The sequence below is a fragment of the Microcaecilia unicolor genome, chromosome 3 (assembly GCF_901765095.1).
Source record: "Microcaecilia unicolor chromosome 3, aMicUni1.1, whole genome shotgun sequence".
Lineage (NCBI taxonomy): Eukaryota > Metazoa > Chordata > Amphibia > Gymnophiona > Siphonopidae > Microcaecilia > Microcaecilia unicolor.
In genome coordinates, this window is record NC_044033.1 from 71,649,657 (window position 1) to 71,668,752 (window position 19,096).

General features: G+C 45.4%; 1 protein-coding gene across 3 annotated transcripts in view; it reads left to right on the forward strand.

Annotated features, from left to right (window-relative positions):
• The first annotated feature begins 6,166 nt into the window (after nt 1–6,166).
• The window catches only part of LOC115465512 (spermatogenesis-associated protein 7-like), a 153,937-nt gene continuing 141,007 nt past the window's right edge, over nt 6,167–19,096 (forward strand). For all 3 annotated transcript variants that reach the window (XM_030196032.1, XM_030196033.1, XM_030196034.1), the window contains exon 1: nt 6,167–6,342. In XM_030196032.1, the coding sequence (XP_030051892.1) occupies nt 6,315–6,342 (28 nt within the window). In that variant the 5' untranslated portion in view covers nt 6,167–6,314. The remainder of the gene's footprint in view (nt 6,343–19,096) is intronic.

Consider the following 19,096-nt stretch of genomic DNA (forward strand, 5'->3'; position numbering starts at 1 on the left):
CAAACACAGTACTATCTTAATACGTTTCATCCTAGCCAGTTAAGTGCTGAATATCACACAAGCTATGTTTTATCCAGCCGCATATGCCTGGATATTCAATGCTGGTGCATGGACATGGCTTGGTATTGAATATCCAGAAATAAAGCTGGCAGCGGTCAACAAAATATTGAGGGACCCTTTTACTAAAGGGTTGCCGTGTGGCAAAGGGCTTGCCTCACGGCAACCCAGAACTACCGTCGGTCTAACATAGGTCCCATCGTGCAGCATTTCTGGTGCTAGCAGAAATATTTGAAAAATATTTCCACAGGGGGTACCACTGGGTTAGCATGGTTGCAAATGGAGGAACTAGCAAAGCTTTATGTAAAGAAAAGCATCCGTTGCCCCCTGCTGTATAGGAGAATATCTTATCTTGACTAGTCACAGTGGCACTGCAAGGAACCAAATTAGCAGGTAGGAAATCTCCTTATCCCAATCAACAATGCTGCTTTGCAAGTTCTTTGTTGATGTACCTAAGGTTACCATATGTCCGGATTTACCTGGACATGTCCTCTTTTTGAGGACATGTCTGGGCGTCCGGGCAGGTTTTGCCAGTCTGCCCGTGTGCCAGTCCGCCCGTTTGTCTGGATTTCTGGACAAACGGGTGGGTGGGCGGCGGACCTATCCTAGCCTGCCCTCCCCTTCCCTTACTTACTATCTACTGCCCTGGTGGTCTAGTGACCTCTTCGGGACAGGAAAGAGCCCCCTCTTTCCTGCCCGGAGCACTGCCCTTGCCCTGCATCCTGTTGCTGTGATGGTCTCGGGATTCAAAATGGCCACCGAGAGTTGAAGTCTCTCAAGGGCAGCGCTCTGGGCAGGAAAGAGGAGGCTCTTTCCTGTCCCAAAGAGGTCACTAGACCACCAGGGCAGTAGATAGTAAGTAAGGGGAGGGGAGGGGAAGGGAGGGAAGGTGACGGGGGGAGGGGAGGGGAATATGTGACCCGGGGGAGGGGAATATGTGACAGGGGGTGGGGTGAAAGAGAGAAAGGGTGGGGCGAGGATGCAAAAGGGGCATGGTGTGGGCGGAGCAGGGGTGGGACAGGGGGCATGACATGTGTCCTCTTTTTCAGAGGACAAAATATGGTAACCCTAGATGTACCTCTTTTGACCGGACTGTAAAAATAAGTTTTGCAGAAGAAACGGGAATTAGCAGGCTGTCTGTTCCCTGTTTCAGTCAAGGGAAGAAGAATGAGGAGTCATGGAATGTTGAATGCACTTTGATCCCAATCATTCCTCTTGAAGAACTGTTTTTGTCTGTTCAGTGCTATTCAGATTTATTGTCAGTGTCCCAACTTTGCATTATAATTACTCTCCCTGAAGATAAAGGAAAATGGAGGCATAGTAAATTAACCACCTCATGGCAGCAACAGAAATTCATTATTCACTAGCTTGAAGTGAGTTGTGCCACATAAATCATTGTTTCAGGTGAAGAAAGTACCATGTCAGTATCTTTCAGTGTGCAGAAGGTATCACAGGGCAGACTAGGAATTTTTCTTCCATCAATTGCATTCATTTGTCGTGTGCTCACCAATATTTCAAACAGCAAGGCAAGACAATCATGTTCAAGGATCAACTATAGCACCTTGAAAACTTTTATTTGTCATTTGTTTTCATACCATGTCATGCTGTTTTAAGCTAACTGTTAGCAAGTTGATAAAGTAGACTGCACCAATAATTCGACTGCTTGTATAGAACCTGTTGTAAGCATCACACTGTTACATATGAAATCCAAATCCAGCAGAAAGTACTGAAGGGAGGGCTGAAAGTATGGTCATAATAAAACACACACAAGCCCTTATCTCCTCCAAAAACCAGCACAAATTAAAATATTTAAAATATTAGAAGAGAAAACAAAAGGGTTCAAGAATAAGAGGCAGAAAACAGTTTAGGGTACCGCTATTCTGTAGTACTGAAAAATGTAATCTAAAAAATTTGTATATTTTGGGCAGGGGCGTAGCCAGACAACAGATTTTGGGTGGGCCTAGGCAAGAATTGGGTGGGCACCAAGTGTTCTCCCCCCCCCCCCCCCCCCCCAAAAAAAAATCTCAGCTGGTGGGAAAACGCTTCTTTCCATCTTGGCAGCAGGAATGCACTGAAAACTGAGCATGAGCAGGTGCCGGTGTTGTGGAGAGTAGTGTTTTCGTTAACATCGGGGGAAATCTTCAGCTGGCGGAGCTTGGGATTCCCACCAGTTACCACTAAACATGTGCTACTGTTGGATGGGCCTGAGCCATAAATGGGTGGGCCCTGGCCCACCCAAGCCCACCTGTGGCTACGCCACTGATTTTAGGAAGGTTTTAGATTGTAGCCTTAAATTATATCCTTGCCCATCTCTGTTTAAAAAATAATTAATGCTCATTTAAATTTATGAAGAACTGTTCTTCAAATCAGGGACTAATTTAGAATTTTTACCACTTCAGAAACATACAAATAGTTCCATCTGCCTGGATGACATGTAGGGCCCTGTTTACTAAGCAGCGTTATAGGCGCGCATGCTAATGTTTTTAACGCGCGTTAACCATGTACGTGCCTACAATATCCCTATAGGTACCTACATGGTTAGCGCACGCGCTAAGTGTAGGTGCGCTAAAAACTCTAACGCACTTTAGTAAACAGGGCCCGTAATCTTCCAAGGCAGAAAAGTGAAGGAACAATCAGGCAGATGTTCATTGGGAGTTTAATGCTTGCTTGCAGGAAGCATATGCATAACTTTTCTGTCCATATACTTTGAGCAATTAATTAGATAATAGACCATTTAACTCATTGTTGGATATTATCCATTAATTAGGGGCCTGATTAAGGGAAAATTGAAGTTGGCACCAAGAACTATCTGTATAGTGGCAACTGTCTATTTAATGGTAATATTCAGTCAGAAATTAACATTATTTCCATTTAAATTTAACCTACCAAATAGTAGACCTAAATTAAACAGATAGTGGCCAGTGTGGTCAGCACCACTCACGTATATCCCATGCTGCCAGTTAAGGGAGGAAGTTATCAAGATACAGTAAAAAATGAGCTTTTGCTGCACTTTGATTTACCACAGCAGTCACCAACCTGCAGTAGAACAGTCCCACAGGTTACTGACTTCTGTGGTAAATGAATGGATAAAGTGGTGTAGTAGCCGTGTTAGTCCACTTTTAAAGGTAATAAATAGAAATAAAGCAAAACAAAGAAAAGAAAATGATATGTTTTTTAATTGGACTAACAATGCATTTTTTGATTAGAAGGTTTGGTGTAACAACTCCACAGCCCAGCTCTATACTCACCTATACTGCATCTCATCACCCCATCGGTCCTAGCTCCATCCTTGTCTCTTTCCTTTCCTTGCCTCCAAGGCCATTCTTCCATCTCTTACCAGTGGTGTTTCTTGGTCGTCTGCCACCCGTGGAGGATCGCCGCTGTGCACCCCACCCCCCCCCCCCCCCCCCGGTGCAATGTCGTCCCCTCCCCGGGTGTTCTTGCCTGCTGGGGTGCTGGGAGCAGGAGCACGGCTGCCGACTCCACTGATTCTCTACTCCCTCTGCCCCGGAACAGGAAGTAACAGCAGAGGGAGCAGGGAATTGGTGGAGCTCACAGCCGCACAGCTGCTCCCTGCACCCCTCCTGCAGTGCGCACCAAGGGCAGGCCACCCCCACTCTTACATTATACCCCATATCCTATTGCTTCTCTTTCACAATCTTTTCAACCCAATTTCCACCCTTATTCAACCCCTTCAGAGACCCATCACCTTTCTCTCATACCCCTCCCCAGTACCCCCATCCATTTTCAATGCCTCTCATCCTCACTCCAGTCTTCCAGGTCATTCAAATTATATCTGAACTGTTCCCCACACATCAACCCCTTTACTTGCCCCTTTTCTCTTATCCCTCATTTAACACACTCACTATTCTCCCAACCCATCTGTATACCCCCACTCACACCTAAAATTACCAAGTACTCATTATCCTTTTGTAACTCCCACGCCATATCTCCTATCTATAATTCCCTGCTTTGCTCCCCAACAATCATTCAGTCAGCAAGATACAGTCATGTTCTGCTCTGTTCTCTTTCCCCCACCCCCTAGTCATATCCTTATTCTGATATGTCCCCCTTCTCCATCCCTTAGTCACCTTCTGCTCTATTCCCATTCTTTCTCCCTCACCTCTAGTGTCATCCATCTTCTTTGTTCCCCTTCAACAAATCCCAACCCCCCAGTCCCATCCATTTACTGCTCTGTCCCCCCTCCCTCACCACCAAGCCCCATCCATCTTCAACTCCATACCTTCTTTACTCCACCCACACCACCTAACCCCATCCATCTTTCCATCCCTCCCACCCACACTCCTTAGCGCTATCCATTTTGTGTTCCATTCCCCTCCACTCACACACCTTAGACACATCCATCTTCTATTCCTTCCCCCTCCCTCCCCCACCTGCACCCTCTAGTCCCGTTCATCTTCTGCCTTCCAGTATCTCCTGTCCATTCTCATCTCTTCAAGTCTACCATCATTCCTTCTGTATCCCTATCTCTCCTGTTCAGCACCTCCCCTCTGTCCCTCATCCCTATTCCCCTCATTCAATATCTGCTCTCTGTGACCCCATCCTTATCCCTATGTCCATGTTCCTGCTCCCTTCCAGCTTCTTCCTCTTTTTCCCCCTTTCTCCTGCACCCCCACCCCAGGGCCAGCTTCTCTCCCTCATCTCTCCTCTGCCCCTTCCCCATGGTACTGCATCCCTCCCCCCCCCCCCCCCCATGGATTCAGTACCTTTCCAAATCTTACCCCTATTCCCCCATCGCTCTCTTCTCCCTCCCCCCAACAGATCCAGCTTCTTCCCCCCTCTCATCATCTAAGCTTTTGCTTCCCCCTCCCTCTCCCCCATGGTCTGGCACCTCTCTCCCTTAGCCCCATCCCCCCATGATGTCGCACCTGCAGATTTAGAGGTGGGAGAATTTGAGGAAAGGTAAAACAAAATGAGACCTCTCTCTCTCTCTTTCCTTCTAGCCCCGCGGGGGCCCAGTATCGCTCTCCCACTTGCCTGTCTACTGCATGCTGGAGTCTTCCAATCGTCCGGAACACCAGCAGCCTCAGCAGCAGTGAAAACACACTGCCGTCAACTTGCCTAAAAGCCTTTCTTTCTACAGCTTCCCACCTACAAGGGAACAGGAAGTTGTAGGACAGAGAAGGGCTTCCGGGGCCCTTTTACAAAGCAGTGCTAAAAAGTGGCCTGCACTATCCCCAGTGTGGATCTTTACCACATGCTAAAGGCCACTTTTAGTGCTGCCGGTAAATAGCCAATTTTCTATTTTGCCAGCATTAATTTTCCATTAACATGTGGCCATTAGCATGTGAGCCCTTAAATACACCTATTTTCTAGGTGGTAAGGGCTAGAATCTTATCTCAGAAATATTTTTGAAAAAGTCAATGTATTTACTAGATGCCTAAACCTTATATAGTCCATTGTCAGTCTTGTGCCAAAGCTCAAGATTTCAAAAGCTTTGATCCTTTTCCCAAAATAGTTGCATTAAATGTCTTTTTCAGATGGTATATTAAGCGGGCAGCGGTAAAGGGGACCCTGCGGTAGCGTCAGCATGCGGGTTTGCCATACAATGAGACCCCCCTTTTACCGCCACCTGCAAAAAGGAAATTCCAGGCATGGCCATTTCCTCTTACCGTCTCCTATTTAGGAGACGATAGGGGCTCCAGCAGTAAGCCCTTACCAGGTACAGAGGGTGTCTCTGCAACACTCAATACCATTGCAACAGATACTGAGTTAATGTTTGAGGACTAAATACAAGCATGTTAGAAATCAGTAAGGGGCTTCTCCTATTACCCCTCGCACATATTTATTGAAGAAGATTTATTTTTCATTGTATTTTTAACTTTATTCTGTACACCACCTTGGGTGATTTTTTTTCCCAAAAGGACAGCCAAGAAGCCATGGTAAATAATGGGTTTGTGAGAAAGATAAGTCTTGAGAGCCCAAGCAGAAGCCGAGGTGGTGAAATATCTGGTTATAACATCTCCGCACACACACTCTCTAGCAGAGGCTGCATTGTATTCAGGATCAAGTTACAGTTGCTATGGAGCTAACCCAAACTTGCCCTACACTCTCAGCTTTCTTTTATTCTTCCGGCTTGCAGAAAAAATCTAAGCCTTCCAGTCTCCTCCAGACTGTTTCTCCAGATTTCCTCTATCCTGTTGTGTTGGCCCCTCCCTGGCCAAGGAATCCCAAGGGACCTTCCCAAAGGTTGAAAAGCAGCTCCAGTCAATCTGATTTGAGCTGGGGTGGGGAGAATGGACAGAAAGATGTTAGCTTCCAAGGGTAAGAAACTCATCTTCTTCTGCAGGATATTTTGATTATATTTTATCTTTTATCTTCCTGCACTATATGCCTGGAATTGACTTCCTGAGCCAGTATGTTAAGCTCCATCTCTGGCCGTCTTCAAATCTAGGCTTTAGCCCACCTTTTTGATTCTGCTTTTAACTCCTAACCCTTACTTGTTCAGTACCCATGTTTTATCATTCCCACCTTAGTAATTCCCTTATCTCTTATTTGTCCTTTTTTTCTGCCCTAATTAGATTGTAAGCTCTGTCAGGCAGGGACCGTCTCTTCATGCCCAGTGTACAGTGCTACGTACATCTAGTAGCGCTATCAAAATGATAAGTAGTAGTAGTAGTATAAGAAGCAAAAATGTAAGCGATAGATAAGTTTGGGAGCACCTTTTTTAGGAGCTGCATTACCAAAAGGTGATATATAATCTGCTTCTAGAACTACCAAGGTTGGCAGTGTCTACATCAGCCAGAACACTGTACCAGTGATTTCATGGTAAGAATCCTGAAAGGGAACTTTAAAACAATACAGGAACGTAAGACCTTTGAAGTCAGAATGATTAAATATTTTGACACCCATCAGACAGGATTTAACAAAGATCTGAGTTTTCTAGCCCCATTATAAACCATAAAATTGTACTGCTTTGTCACCTTCCTGTCTCCATGCATATCTCCCTGTTCCTCATCCACCCGACTCTTCCTGTCTCTGACCTATCCACCCCCATCCTGTTAGATTGTGACTGAAATGCTTTGATGCAGCTTCTCTTCTTGTTTGTGATTTGAGCCCATTCTTCTACACATTAATTTTTTGATCTGGGACCCTGCTTTTGCAGCAAGGGAACTTTTTTTTTTTTTTTGAGACCATGCTTTCATGCATTCATTTGTTTTTCTTTTTTTTTTTTTGAGACCATGGTTCTATGCAAGGGAACCACAGTTTTTTGACCTGGGACCCCGCTTGTGCCGTGAAGGAAACATTGAAAAGCTGAGATCTTGCTTTTATAACAGTATAGCATGGCAGTAATTTTTGGACCTGGGATCAAAGTACATAAGTATTGCCATACTGGGAAAGACCAAAGGTCCATCGAGTCCAGCATCCTGTTTCCAACAGTGGCCAATCCAGGTCACAAATACCCGGCAAGATCCCAAAAATGTACAAAACATTTTATACTGCTTATCCCAGAAATAGTGGATTTTCCCCACGTCCATTTAATAACGGTCTACGGACTTTTCCTTTAGGAAGCTGTCCAAACCCTTTTTAAACTCCGCTAAGCTAACCACCTTTACCACATTCTCTGGCAACGAATTCCAGAGTTTAATTACACGTTGAGTGAAGAAATATTTTCTCTGATTCATTTTAAATTTACTACATTGTAGCTTCAACGCATGCCCCCTAGTCCTAGAATTTTTGGAAAGTGTGAACAGACGCTTCACATCTAACCATTCAACTCCACTCATTATTTTATAGACCTCTATCATATTTCCCCTCAGCTGCCTTTTCTCCAAGCTGAAGAGCCCTAGCTGCTTTAGCCTTTCCTCATAGGGAAGTCGTCCCATCCCCTTTATCATTTTCGTCGCCCTTCTCTGCACCTTTTCTAATTCCACTATATCTTTTTTGAGATGCGGTGACCAGAATTGAACACAATATTCGAGGTGCGGTCGCACCATGGAGCAATACAAAGGCATTATAACATCCTCATTTTTGTTTCCATTCCTTTCCTAATAATGCCTAACATTCTATTTGCTTTCTTAGCCGCAGCAGCACAGCTCGAATTTTCCACTGTATAAATGTTTTCATTTTTTTCATTGCTTAGTTTTAATAAATAATATTTTAAAATTAAAGATAGAAACAGAAAAACATGACGGCAGATAAAAGCCAAATGGCCCATCCATTAAGCCCATCCTCCGTAACCACTAACTCTTCCTTTTCCTAAGGGATCCCACGTGCTTTTCCCACGCTTTCTTAAATTCTGACACAGTCCCTGTCTCCACAGCCTCCACCGGGAGGCCATTCCACGCTTCCACCACCCTTTGCATGAGCGAATACTTTCTTAGATTCCTCCTAAGCGTATTTCCTCTTAACTTCATCGTATGCCCCTTCATTCCAGAGTTTTCCTTCGTTTGAAAAAAGGCTCACTTATTGTACATTAATGCCCCTGAGATATTTAAATGTCTCTTTCATATCTCCTTTCTTCCTCCTCTCTTCCAGTGTATACATGTTGAGGTTCATAAGTCTGTCCCTATATTCCTTATGTCCAAGACCGCTTACCAGATTGTAGCTGCCCTCTGGACTGACTCCATCCTGTTTATATCCTTCTGTAGGTGCAGTCTCCATAATTGCACACAGTACTCTAAATGGGGCCTCACCAAAGACTTATACAAGGGCACTATTGCCTCTTTGTTCCTGCTGGTCATCCCTCTCCTTAAGCACCCAAGCATCCTTCTGGCTATGACTGTTGCTTTTTATACCTGTTTGAAAACTTTAAGGTCATCAGATACAATCACCCCCCCCCCCCCCCCAGTCCCACTCTTCCTTTGTACACAAAAGCACTTCACCCCTATATTGCACCGTTCCCTCAGATTTTTGTGACCCAAGTGCATGACCCTGCATTTTTTAGCATTAAATCCTAGTTGCCAAATATTGTATCATTCCTCAAGCTTTGCTAGGTCCTTCCTCATGTCATCCATACCTTCCGGGGTGTCCACCCTGTTGAAGAATTTGGTATCATCTGCAAAGAGATAAATCCTTCCAGACAGCCCTTCCACAATACCCTCTGTCTCCTTCTGTTCAACCAATTTTAACCCAGTCAGTTACTCTAGGTCCCATAACAAGGGTACTCAGTTTTTTTTATGAGTTGCCTGTGCAGAACCATGTTGAAGGCTTTCCTGAAATCTAAGTATACCACATCTAGCGCCCCTCCCACATCCAACTGTTTGGTCACCCAGTCAAAGAAATCAATCAGATTCCTCTGACACGATCTGCATCTAGTGAAACCATGTTGCCTGGGGTCCTGCATTCCAGTCAATTCGAGAAACCTCACAATCCTCCGCTTTAGTAGTGTTTCCATTAGTTTACTCACCACTGAGGTCAGACTGACAGGTCTGTAATTCCCAACCTCCTCCTTACTTCTACTCGTATGCAAAGGGACCACATCCACCCTTTGCCAGTCCTCTGGGACCACTCCGGACTCTAAGGAAGCATTGAAGAGGTCCGTCAGTGGAGCCACCAGAACTTCTCCAAGTTCCTTGAGGACCCTCAGGTGTATCCCATCAGGCCCCATCACTTTGTCTAATTTTATTTTAGCTAGCTCCTCATGAACACAGTCCTCTGAGAACGAGTCTTGGTCTACCATACATCCATCCCCATTTGCATTTGTTTTCTGTAGCCCTACCCCTGGCCTTTCATCCTTGAACACAGAACAGAAATAATTGTTAAGCAGTTCAGCTTTATCCTTATCAACTTCCACATATTCCTCCCCTTCAGCTTTAAGCCTCACAATGCTATTATGGCACTTCCTCCAATCGCTTACATATCTGAAAAACATCGTATCCCTCAATTTTACTGTATTAGCTATCTTTTCTTCCATTTGCCTCAGCTTCCTGACAGCTTTTCCAGCTTCTCTTAGCTTATCCAGGTATTTCCGTCTATTTTTGAGTCGTCTTATAATGTATGAAGGCTAACCTCCTTTCCCTTACCTTTTCAGCTACTATGTTCAAGAACCAGAGCAGTCTTCTTTTCCTCTTTCCTTTAAGTAGTTTATTAACGTAAAGGTTAGTTGTCTTTAAAATAACTCCTTTCAGTCTTGTCCACTGCTGTTCTACTTCCTTCAGCTGTTCCCATCCTACTAACTCTTTCTTGAGAAATTCCCCCATCCCAGCAAAGTTAGTTCTTTTGAAATACAGGACCTTCAAACTTGAATAAGCCCTCTCCTCTATCTTAATATTGAACCACACCATTCGGTAATCACTAGATGCCAAATGGTCTCCCACCTTGACATCAGAAACATGCTCTCCATTTGTAAGCACCAGGTCCAGAATAGTTCCATCCCAGATTGGTTCCGTTACCCACTGCTGAAACAATTCTTCCTGTAGGGAATCCAAGATCCCTTTGCTTCTGGATGACCCCACAGCAGGGATGCCCCAATCGACATCCAGCATATTAAAATCACCTATCAGTAGTACTTCTCCTTTCCTAGCTATCTTGTGGATGTCTTCAATTAAGTCTCTGTCCATTTCTTCTGACTGTATATTACTCTGATGTAAATACATTTTCCTTTCCCTCTTTCCAGTTTAACCCACAGTGCTTCTTCTGTAACCCATGTGTCCTGCAGTTGTCACTTTAATATTATTCTTAGCATATAATGTCACTCCTCCACCCTTTTTTCCTACCCTGTTCTTCCTGAATAGATTATAGCCAGGTATAGCTATATCCCTGTCATGTTTCTGCATGAACCACATCTCCATGACTGCCACTAAATCCTAAGTCTGCTTCTATCATTGTAGTCTCTAAATCTAGAAGTTTGTTTCCCATACTGCCGGCATTGGTATACAAGGCTCTCCAAATGTTACTCTTTTTTTCCCTCTTCTATAGGTGCATTCTATGTCCTACCTTCCTGAGGGTTATTTATGGCTTTGGGGCCTTTTTTTACCCATCCCCAGCAAGTTTAGTTTAAAACCCTTTTTAGACCTTTAGCCAGTCTGTTGCTGAAAACACTCCATCCCTTCCTTGATAGATAGACACCATCACTGCTCAGTAGCTCTTGGAAAGTCATCCCATGGTCTAGGAAACCAAAGCGCTCGTGTTGGCACCATCCACGCAGCCACACATTTAGCTCCAGAATGTGAGCTTCTCTCTTTTGGCCTTTCCCTTCAACAGGGAGGATTGATGAGAACACCACCCTTCTGACCCAAAGCCATGAAGTCCCATTTGGTATGTTCAGTAGGATACCTAGCAGTATTATTCGTGCCAATATAGATGAGCAGCATTGGAGAGTGGTCAGTAGGCTTGATTAATCTAGGCAATCTTTCTGCAACATGACGAATCTTGGCATCAGGTAGATAGCACACCTCCCTGGACAATATGTTTGGTTGGCAGATAGGTGCCTCAGTACACCTCAGAAGTGAATCTCCAACCACCACTACCTTTCGCTTCTTATTGGTCACTTGTCCAGTGGTGTTGGGAGTTTTGATTGTTGTTTCCTCCTGTTTTTGAAATGTTTCTAGCTCTTCTGCCTCTAGGGCTGTGAACCAATTCTTCAGTTCAACAGGAGATGGAGTTGGAGGGTTGATCTTGCAGGATCTGGTGGCCTGAGTCTAGCTGTGCTCTGTTTGCTCAACATCTTCTCTCCCTTGGCTGGCAGTCCCCAATGTTTCAACATGCATCTCTGTGATGAATTTCTGGTTGTCACAGATGTTTCTTAGTCTTGCCATCTCCTCTCTTAGTTCTTGTACTTCTTTCATGAGGGATTCAATGTGCATATATTTATCACATGAAACTCGAATCTTACCTTGGTGCAAGCATTCAGTCTGGACAGAGGCAGAAGCTGTAATGAAAGCTGCAACTTTAGGGGCTCACTGTTTCTTTGCCATACTTTATGTGTAGGAGCTGTTGTACTTGTGGAGAAAGGATATGAAAAATGGCCCTATATCTGTTCTTCATGCATAAAGTATGTTTTCTGTGCATTGTTTGAAGGTTTACAGTTGTTTATCATATTATCCTACTTTTCACTTATTCTAACAGGCCAATCCCGGTTATGTCGGATAATCGAGACTCTACTGTACTTTCATAAACACTTCTCAAAGAACCACTACATAAAAAACTATGTTTACAGTTTTAAACCCCTAAGAATAGAAGCCCTAATTATAATTGAGAATCAGTGGAAAGTGATGGGGGGATTCCGCAGATCCACACAACAAACAATCTCTTGGCCTGTTATGAGCAACATCGGGATCTGCAATGTGGTGTGTATAATTTTCAGCATTTGCTGCAAAGCATAGTTTGTGTTCTGAAAAGTCTGCCTCAAGCATTAGTGTTTGGTTTTATTTCTGCTCTTCACCTGAAATGTATGAGTACATGCTGTGAGGTTTTTCTTTCTCCCAGGATGCATATCATTTTTACAGAAGGCATAGGAGGAGAGCAAACCAGGAGTACCAGAGCTAACACAGTTTTGGAATTCATGTTGTTCTGTCAAAACAGGCAAAATCATTAAGATTCCACTCCTTCATTCTGAATTTCATGTTCAACGGGACATAAATTTTTCAAGCTTTTTCTAAGCTTTTCATGGCTCACCATTGTGCATCTGAATTGCATTGATCAGCGGCAGTGCTGACTCTTCTCAGCACCCCATGCAGCCTTCATGCTGCTACAGAGAGAACAAAAACAGAACGCAATAAAATATGAATGGTGAACTGAAAAAGAGGAGATTTTCAAAAAATTAAGGAATGCAGCCACTAATAATGATAAGCACATTTAATTCTCAAATAGTGTACAAATATACCGTCCCCCCCCCCCCCCCCCCCCCCCTCTAAATCTAAACATTGCAGAGTAGCCTGCACTGGGTTGACAAACAGGGAAGCCAGTGAAATCCCACTGCTGCTGATAGTGAACTTGAGCAAGTCATTGCCCCCTAGTCCTAGTATTTTTGGAAAGAATAAACAAGCAATTCACATCTACTCGTTCCACTCCACTCATTATTTTATAAACCTCTATCATATCTCACCCTAGTCATCTTTTCTCTAAGCTGAAGAGCCCTAGCTGCTTTAGCCTTTCTTAATAGGGAAGCCATCCCATCCCCTTTATCATTTTCATTGCCCTTCTCTGTACCTTTTCTAAATTCCACTATATCTTTTTCAGATGCAATGACCAGAATTGCACACGGTATTCGAGGTGTGGTCGCACCATGGAGCGATACATTAAACGTGATCTGCCATTTGGATGCCCAGTCAGCTTTGAATACCATTTCTGGCACCGGTATCTCTCCCAAATCTTCGGTGAAGACCAAAGCAAAGAATTCATTTAATCTCTCTGCTGTGGCTCTGTCTTCCCCAAGTGCCCCTTTTACCCTCGGTCATCTAGCAGTCCAACTGATTCTTTTGCCAGATTCTTGTTTCTAACATACCTTAAATAGTTTTTACAATGTGTTTTTGCCTCCAACGCAATCTTTTCTTCAAAGTCTCTCTTTGCCTTCCTTATCAGCGCTTTGTTTTTGACCTACCATTCCTTATGCTGTTTCTTATTATTTTCAGTCGATTCATTCTTCCATTTTCTGAAGGATTTTCTTTTAGCTCTAATAGCTTCCTTCACCTCACTTTATACCAGGCTAGCTGTCGTTTGGCCTTCCTTTCTCCTTTGTTAATACATGGAATAAAACTGGCCTGGGCTTCCCGGATGGTATTTTTGAACAGCATCCACACCTGATGTAAATTTTTGACCTTTGCAGCTACTCCTCTAAGTTTTTTTTCACCGTTCTTCTAATTTTCATCATAGTCTCATTTTTTAAAGTTCAGTGATAATGTATTGGATTTCCTGTATGTACTGTACTTACTGAAGAGCTGATATCAAATGTGATCATATTATTATCACTGTTCTTATGTGCACCTGGATTTTCAAATGGCATTTGACAAAGTACCTTACGAAGGACTCCAGAGGAAATTGGAGAGTCATGGGATGGGTGGTAGCATTCTATTGTGAATTAAAAACTGGTTAAAAGATAGAAAACAGAAAGTAGGATTAAATGGTCAGTATTCTCAATAGAGAAGGGTAGATAGTGGGGTTCCACAGGGGGCTGTGCAGGTACTACTGCTTTTTAACATATTTATAAATGATCTAGAGATGGGAGTAACTAGTGAGGTAATTAAATTTTACGATGACACAAAGTTATTCAAAGTTGCTAAACTGCAAGAGGATTGTGAAAAACTACAAAAGGACCTTACAAGACTGAGAGACTGGGCATCCAAATGGCTGATCACGTTTAATGTGAGCAAGTGCAAAGTGATGCATGTGAGAAAAAGAAACCCGAACTATAGCTACGTGATGCAAGGTTTCACATTAGGAGTCACCGACTAGGAAAGGGATCTAGGTTTTCATCGTTGATGATACGTTGAAACCTTCTGCTCAGTGTGCGGCAGTGGCTAAGAAAGCAAATAGAATGTTAGGCATTATTAGGAAAGGAATGGAAAACAAAAATGAGGACGTTATAATGGCTTTGTATTGCTCCATGGTGCAACCGCACCTCAAATACTGTGTGTAATTCTGGTCACCGCATCTCAAAAAGATATTGTGGAATTAGAAAAGCTAGAGAAGGACTATGATCAGTGGTGTAGGAAGGGGGGGCGGTGGGGCGGTCCGCCCCGGGTGCACGCCACTGGGGGGTGTCGGCGCCTCGCTGGTTCCTTGCTCTCTCTGCCCCGGAACAGGTTACTTCCTGTTCCGGGGAAGAGAGAGCAAGGAACCAGCGAGGCGCCGACACCCCCTCAGCGGCATGCACTCGGCGGATTGGCCCTCCCACCCAGGGCCATGCCAACACGGTAAGCGAGATAAGCATGGCAGGGAGGCGCTTCCCTCTGGGGGGTGCCGCCGCACCATGCTCACCTCGCTCGCCCTCCCCCCAACATCCCTTTTCTTTTTTTTTCCTTTTTAAATGTACCTCCGTAGCGGTTCCGGCAGCGCAGCGTCAGTGAAGGAGGCGGCACTCCCGACGTCGCTAGCCTTCCCTTCGCTGTGTTCCGCCTTCTTCTGACGTCATTTTCTTGACATCAGAAGAAGGCAGAACACAGCGAAGGGAAGGCTAGCGACGTCGGGAGCGCCGCCTCCTTCACTGACGCTGTGCTGCCGGAACCGCCACGGAGGTAAATTTAAAAAGAAAAAAAAAGAAAAGGGATGTTGGGGGAAGAGAAGAGGGCAGGCAGTTGAACAATGGGAGTGGGAGGGCAGGGGAGAGACAAGAGCATGGATGCGAGGGGGGGGTCATGGAAGGGAGAGAGGGGAATTGCTGGAAAAGGATGAATGGAGGGGGCAGGGGACAGAGGAGCATGGATGGGCATGGATTGGGAGGGCAGGGCTCAGGGAGAGAGGGGAATTGCTGGAAAAGGATGAATGGAGGGGGCAGGGGACAGAGGAGCATGGATGGGCATGGATTGGGAGGGCAGGGCTCAGGGAGAGAGGGGAATTGCTGGAAAAGGATGAATGGAGGGGCAGGGGACAGAGGAGCATGGATGGGCATGGATTGGGAGGGCAGGGCTCAGGGAGAGAGGGGAATTGCTGGAAAAGGATGAATGGAGGGGGCAGGGGACAGAGGAGCATGGATGGGCATGGATTGGGAGGGCAGGGCTCAGGGAGAGAGGGGAATTGCTGGAAAAGGATGAATGGAGGGGGCAGGGGACAGGGGAGCATGGATGGGCATGGATTGGGAGGGCAGGGCTCAGGGAGAGAGGGGAATTGCTGGAAAAGGATGAATGGAGGGGGCAGGGGACAGAGGAGCATGGATGGGCATGGATTGGGAGGGCAGGGCTCAGGGAGAGAGGGGAATTGCTGGAAAAGGATGGATGGAGGGGGCAGGGGACAGAGGAGCATGGATGGGAGGGCAGGGCTCAGGGAGAGAGGAGAAATTGCTGGACATAGAGGGGAGGGAAGAAAGATGAAGGAGATGAAATGAGGGAAAAGGAAGAGCGGAGAAAAACTGCACATGGATGAAGAAAATAGGCAGAAGCTGAGGACCAGAAATGAAGAAGAAAGGAGGAAAGGAAAGAAATAAATGGAAAAGAAGCCCTGGAAACGGAGTTAAGAGGACAGATAGCAGCAGAATCAGATACTGGGCCAGCATGATCAGAAAAAGAAAGTCACCAGACAACAAAGGTAGAAAAAAATCATTTTATTTTCATTTTAGTGTTTGGAATATGTCCACTTTGAGAATTTACATCTGCTATCTTATTTTGCAATGTATAGCAATTTGTTTCTAAGAATATTGCTGACAATTCCTGTCAGTGTGGCAAGTGGTGAGTGATCATTTTCACGGGGGGGGGGGGCGCCGCCGCCAACTGATAGTCTGCAGGGGGGGGCGCCAACTGATATTCTGCAGGGGGGCGCCAGAGACCCTAGGCACGGCCCTGCTCCCACCCGCCTCTCACCGCCTTCCAGGTATATTCTCGCGGGCAGGGGGGGGGTGTTGCGCTACGGAGGGGGGAGGGTGCATCACGCTGCACCCGGGGGGTGCGCAGCGGCGACCCGCCCCGGGTGTCAGCTGCCCTCGCGACGCCACTGACTATGATTCTATGAAAATGATAAAGGGGATGGGATGACTTCCCTATGAAGAAAGGCTAAAATGGGAAGGGCTTGTCAGCTTGGAGAAAAGATGGCTGAGGGGAGATATGATAGAGGTCTATAAAATAATAAATGGAGTGGAATGGGTAGACATGAATCACTTTGTTTACTCTTTCCAAAAATACCAGGACTAGGGGGCATGCAATGAAGCTTCAAAGTAGTAAATTTAAAACAAACCTGAGAAAATATTTCTTCACTCAAAGAATTAAACTCTGGAATTCATTGCCAGAGAATGTGGTAAAAGCAGTTAACTTAGCTGGGTTTAAAAAAGGTTTGGAAACCTTCCTAAAAGAAAAATCCATAAGCTATTATTAAGAAAGACTTGGGGAAAATTCACTGCTTATTTCTAGAATACTGCCAAACAAATGTAGACCTTCACTCTCTCGAGTATCAAAAATCGCAAACAAAATATACACAAAGTGTATGAATGCAAATGCAATAAACGTGGAGGCTAGGTAGTTAGTATAAAGTGAGGTAGAGTCTCATATATTTGACACAGTAATATGTTTTCACTCAATAGGTGAATAACTGACTCGTCTTCATTGCTTAATCATTGACTCAGCCTCCACCGTCCTATTCCTATCATTGATTTGTGACTACTAGCTAATGCAACACTCTCAATACAATCAAAATACACACAATACTTATCTTAGGCAGGTTAGTGCACTCTTGAACCCCGACAGGTCCCCGTTTCGTATTGACTTTATCAAGGGGGAGTCACTAATTCCGATAACTGCCTCAAACGTATGTGTGTGTTCGCTTGTATGCTGCCCACATACGTTTGAGGCAGTTATCAGAAGATATGCTGGTCCGGTCCGGATCTTCCAGCCTTCCAGATTGTTTTGGGAGTTTTTTGGAACTAAGCAGTACCCGTACCTGGTGAACTCCCTTGTATGCTGCCTTTATTAACCACCTGGGAAGGTCTCTAGTTTGCCTTGCAACAGAGGTCCTCAGAGGAGTTTCCTTTGGTGAGAGTTTGTTGCTTTGCTGCTGTGATATTTTCTGATTCTGGCTTTGACCCTGCTTGTCCCCTGGTTTTTTCTTCTGTCTGCTGCCCGCCCTGACCCGGCTTGTTTTCTGATTTATTCTGCTGCTTGCTGCCTGCCTGGAACCCCGGTGTGTTTTTTTTTGTTACATTTGTACCCCGCGCTTTCCCACTCATGGCAGGCTCAATGCGGCTTACATGGGGCAACGGAGGGTTAAGTGACTTGCCCAGAGTCACAAGGAGCTGCCTGTGCCTGAAGTGGGAATTGAACTCAGTTCCTCAGTTCCCCAGGACCAAAGTCCACCACCCTAACCACTAGGCTACTCCTAGTGGTTTCCTGCTGTTCGCCAGCCGGCTGCTGTTTCCTGCAGTTCTGCCTTCCAGCCCTGTCTGGTAAGTCCTGTTGGCCACCTGCACTCAGGGGCTCAACTCTTGTGGAACGGTGGCTAAGCACAGGTGAAGTTTGGGCTGAATTCCTGTCCTGCCTGCTCCAGCTTGAGTTGCCTCGGCTGCAGTCTCCGCCTGGTAGTTCCAGTCCTGGATTTGCTGTTATGTCTGTTTTGCCTTGTCTGTGTTTGGGTGATTCTCCTGCCGCTGCCGCCCAGCGGCCATGGTCCAAGGGCTCACTAACCCTGAGGTTCCGCGAGAGACGTGACACCTGTGACATCAAGATCCCTTCCAAACCTTCCACCCTTCCCCTCCCCGGTCATCATAGGTCCCCCTAGGCCTACCTCAGATCCCTAGTGGTTCAATGGGGGCAAAAACAAACCTCACTTTCTCCTGCCTGTAGTGGCTGCATCATCAAAATGGCTACCACAATAGCTTCGCAGTACTACCAGCAGTACTATAAGGCTGATGTGAGAGGTCATAGCAGCCATTTTAATGGTGCAGCCGCTACGAGCAGGGATGAATGGGGATTACTTCTGACCCTATAACCCCCACTGGACCACCAGGGATCTGAGGGACGCCTATCGTGACCAAGGGAGGGGGGATTGATGGCACGGACTGGGAGGAGGGGGATCAGAAGGAGGGTGACTTTCAGGGGGCTGAGAGGGGGATCTGAGGGGCTAATAACCAAATTCAGAGTTATGCGGGTGTCAGCCAACATTCAGCCGTGACCTGCAAAACTGTCTTACTTGGGCCCCAGCTAAATATCAACCAGGATCTGCATAAGCTCCAGCAGCCAGTGCAATTAGCACCAGATATTCAGTGCCTGGCCTGGACATGGCCCAGCATTGAATATCTGGGGTTAATTTAGCTAGTGACGGACAGCACTTAAAAACACCAATTGCTGCTGGCTGAATATCAGCTAGTATGAGCTTTATTGAGTAGACCCTAAAACAGGAAAACATATAAAAGTACTGTAACATTTTATGCAGTAGTGAAAGTCTAGCTTACTTCTTTATTATATGAGCATCTCGACAAGATCTGCTTCTTGAAGAAAAT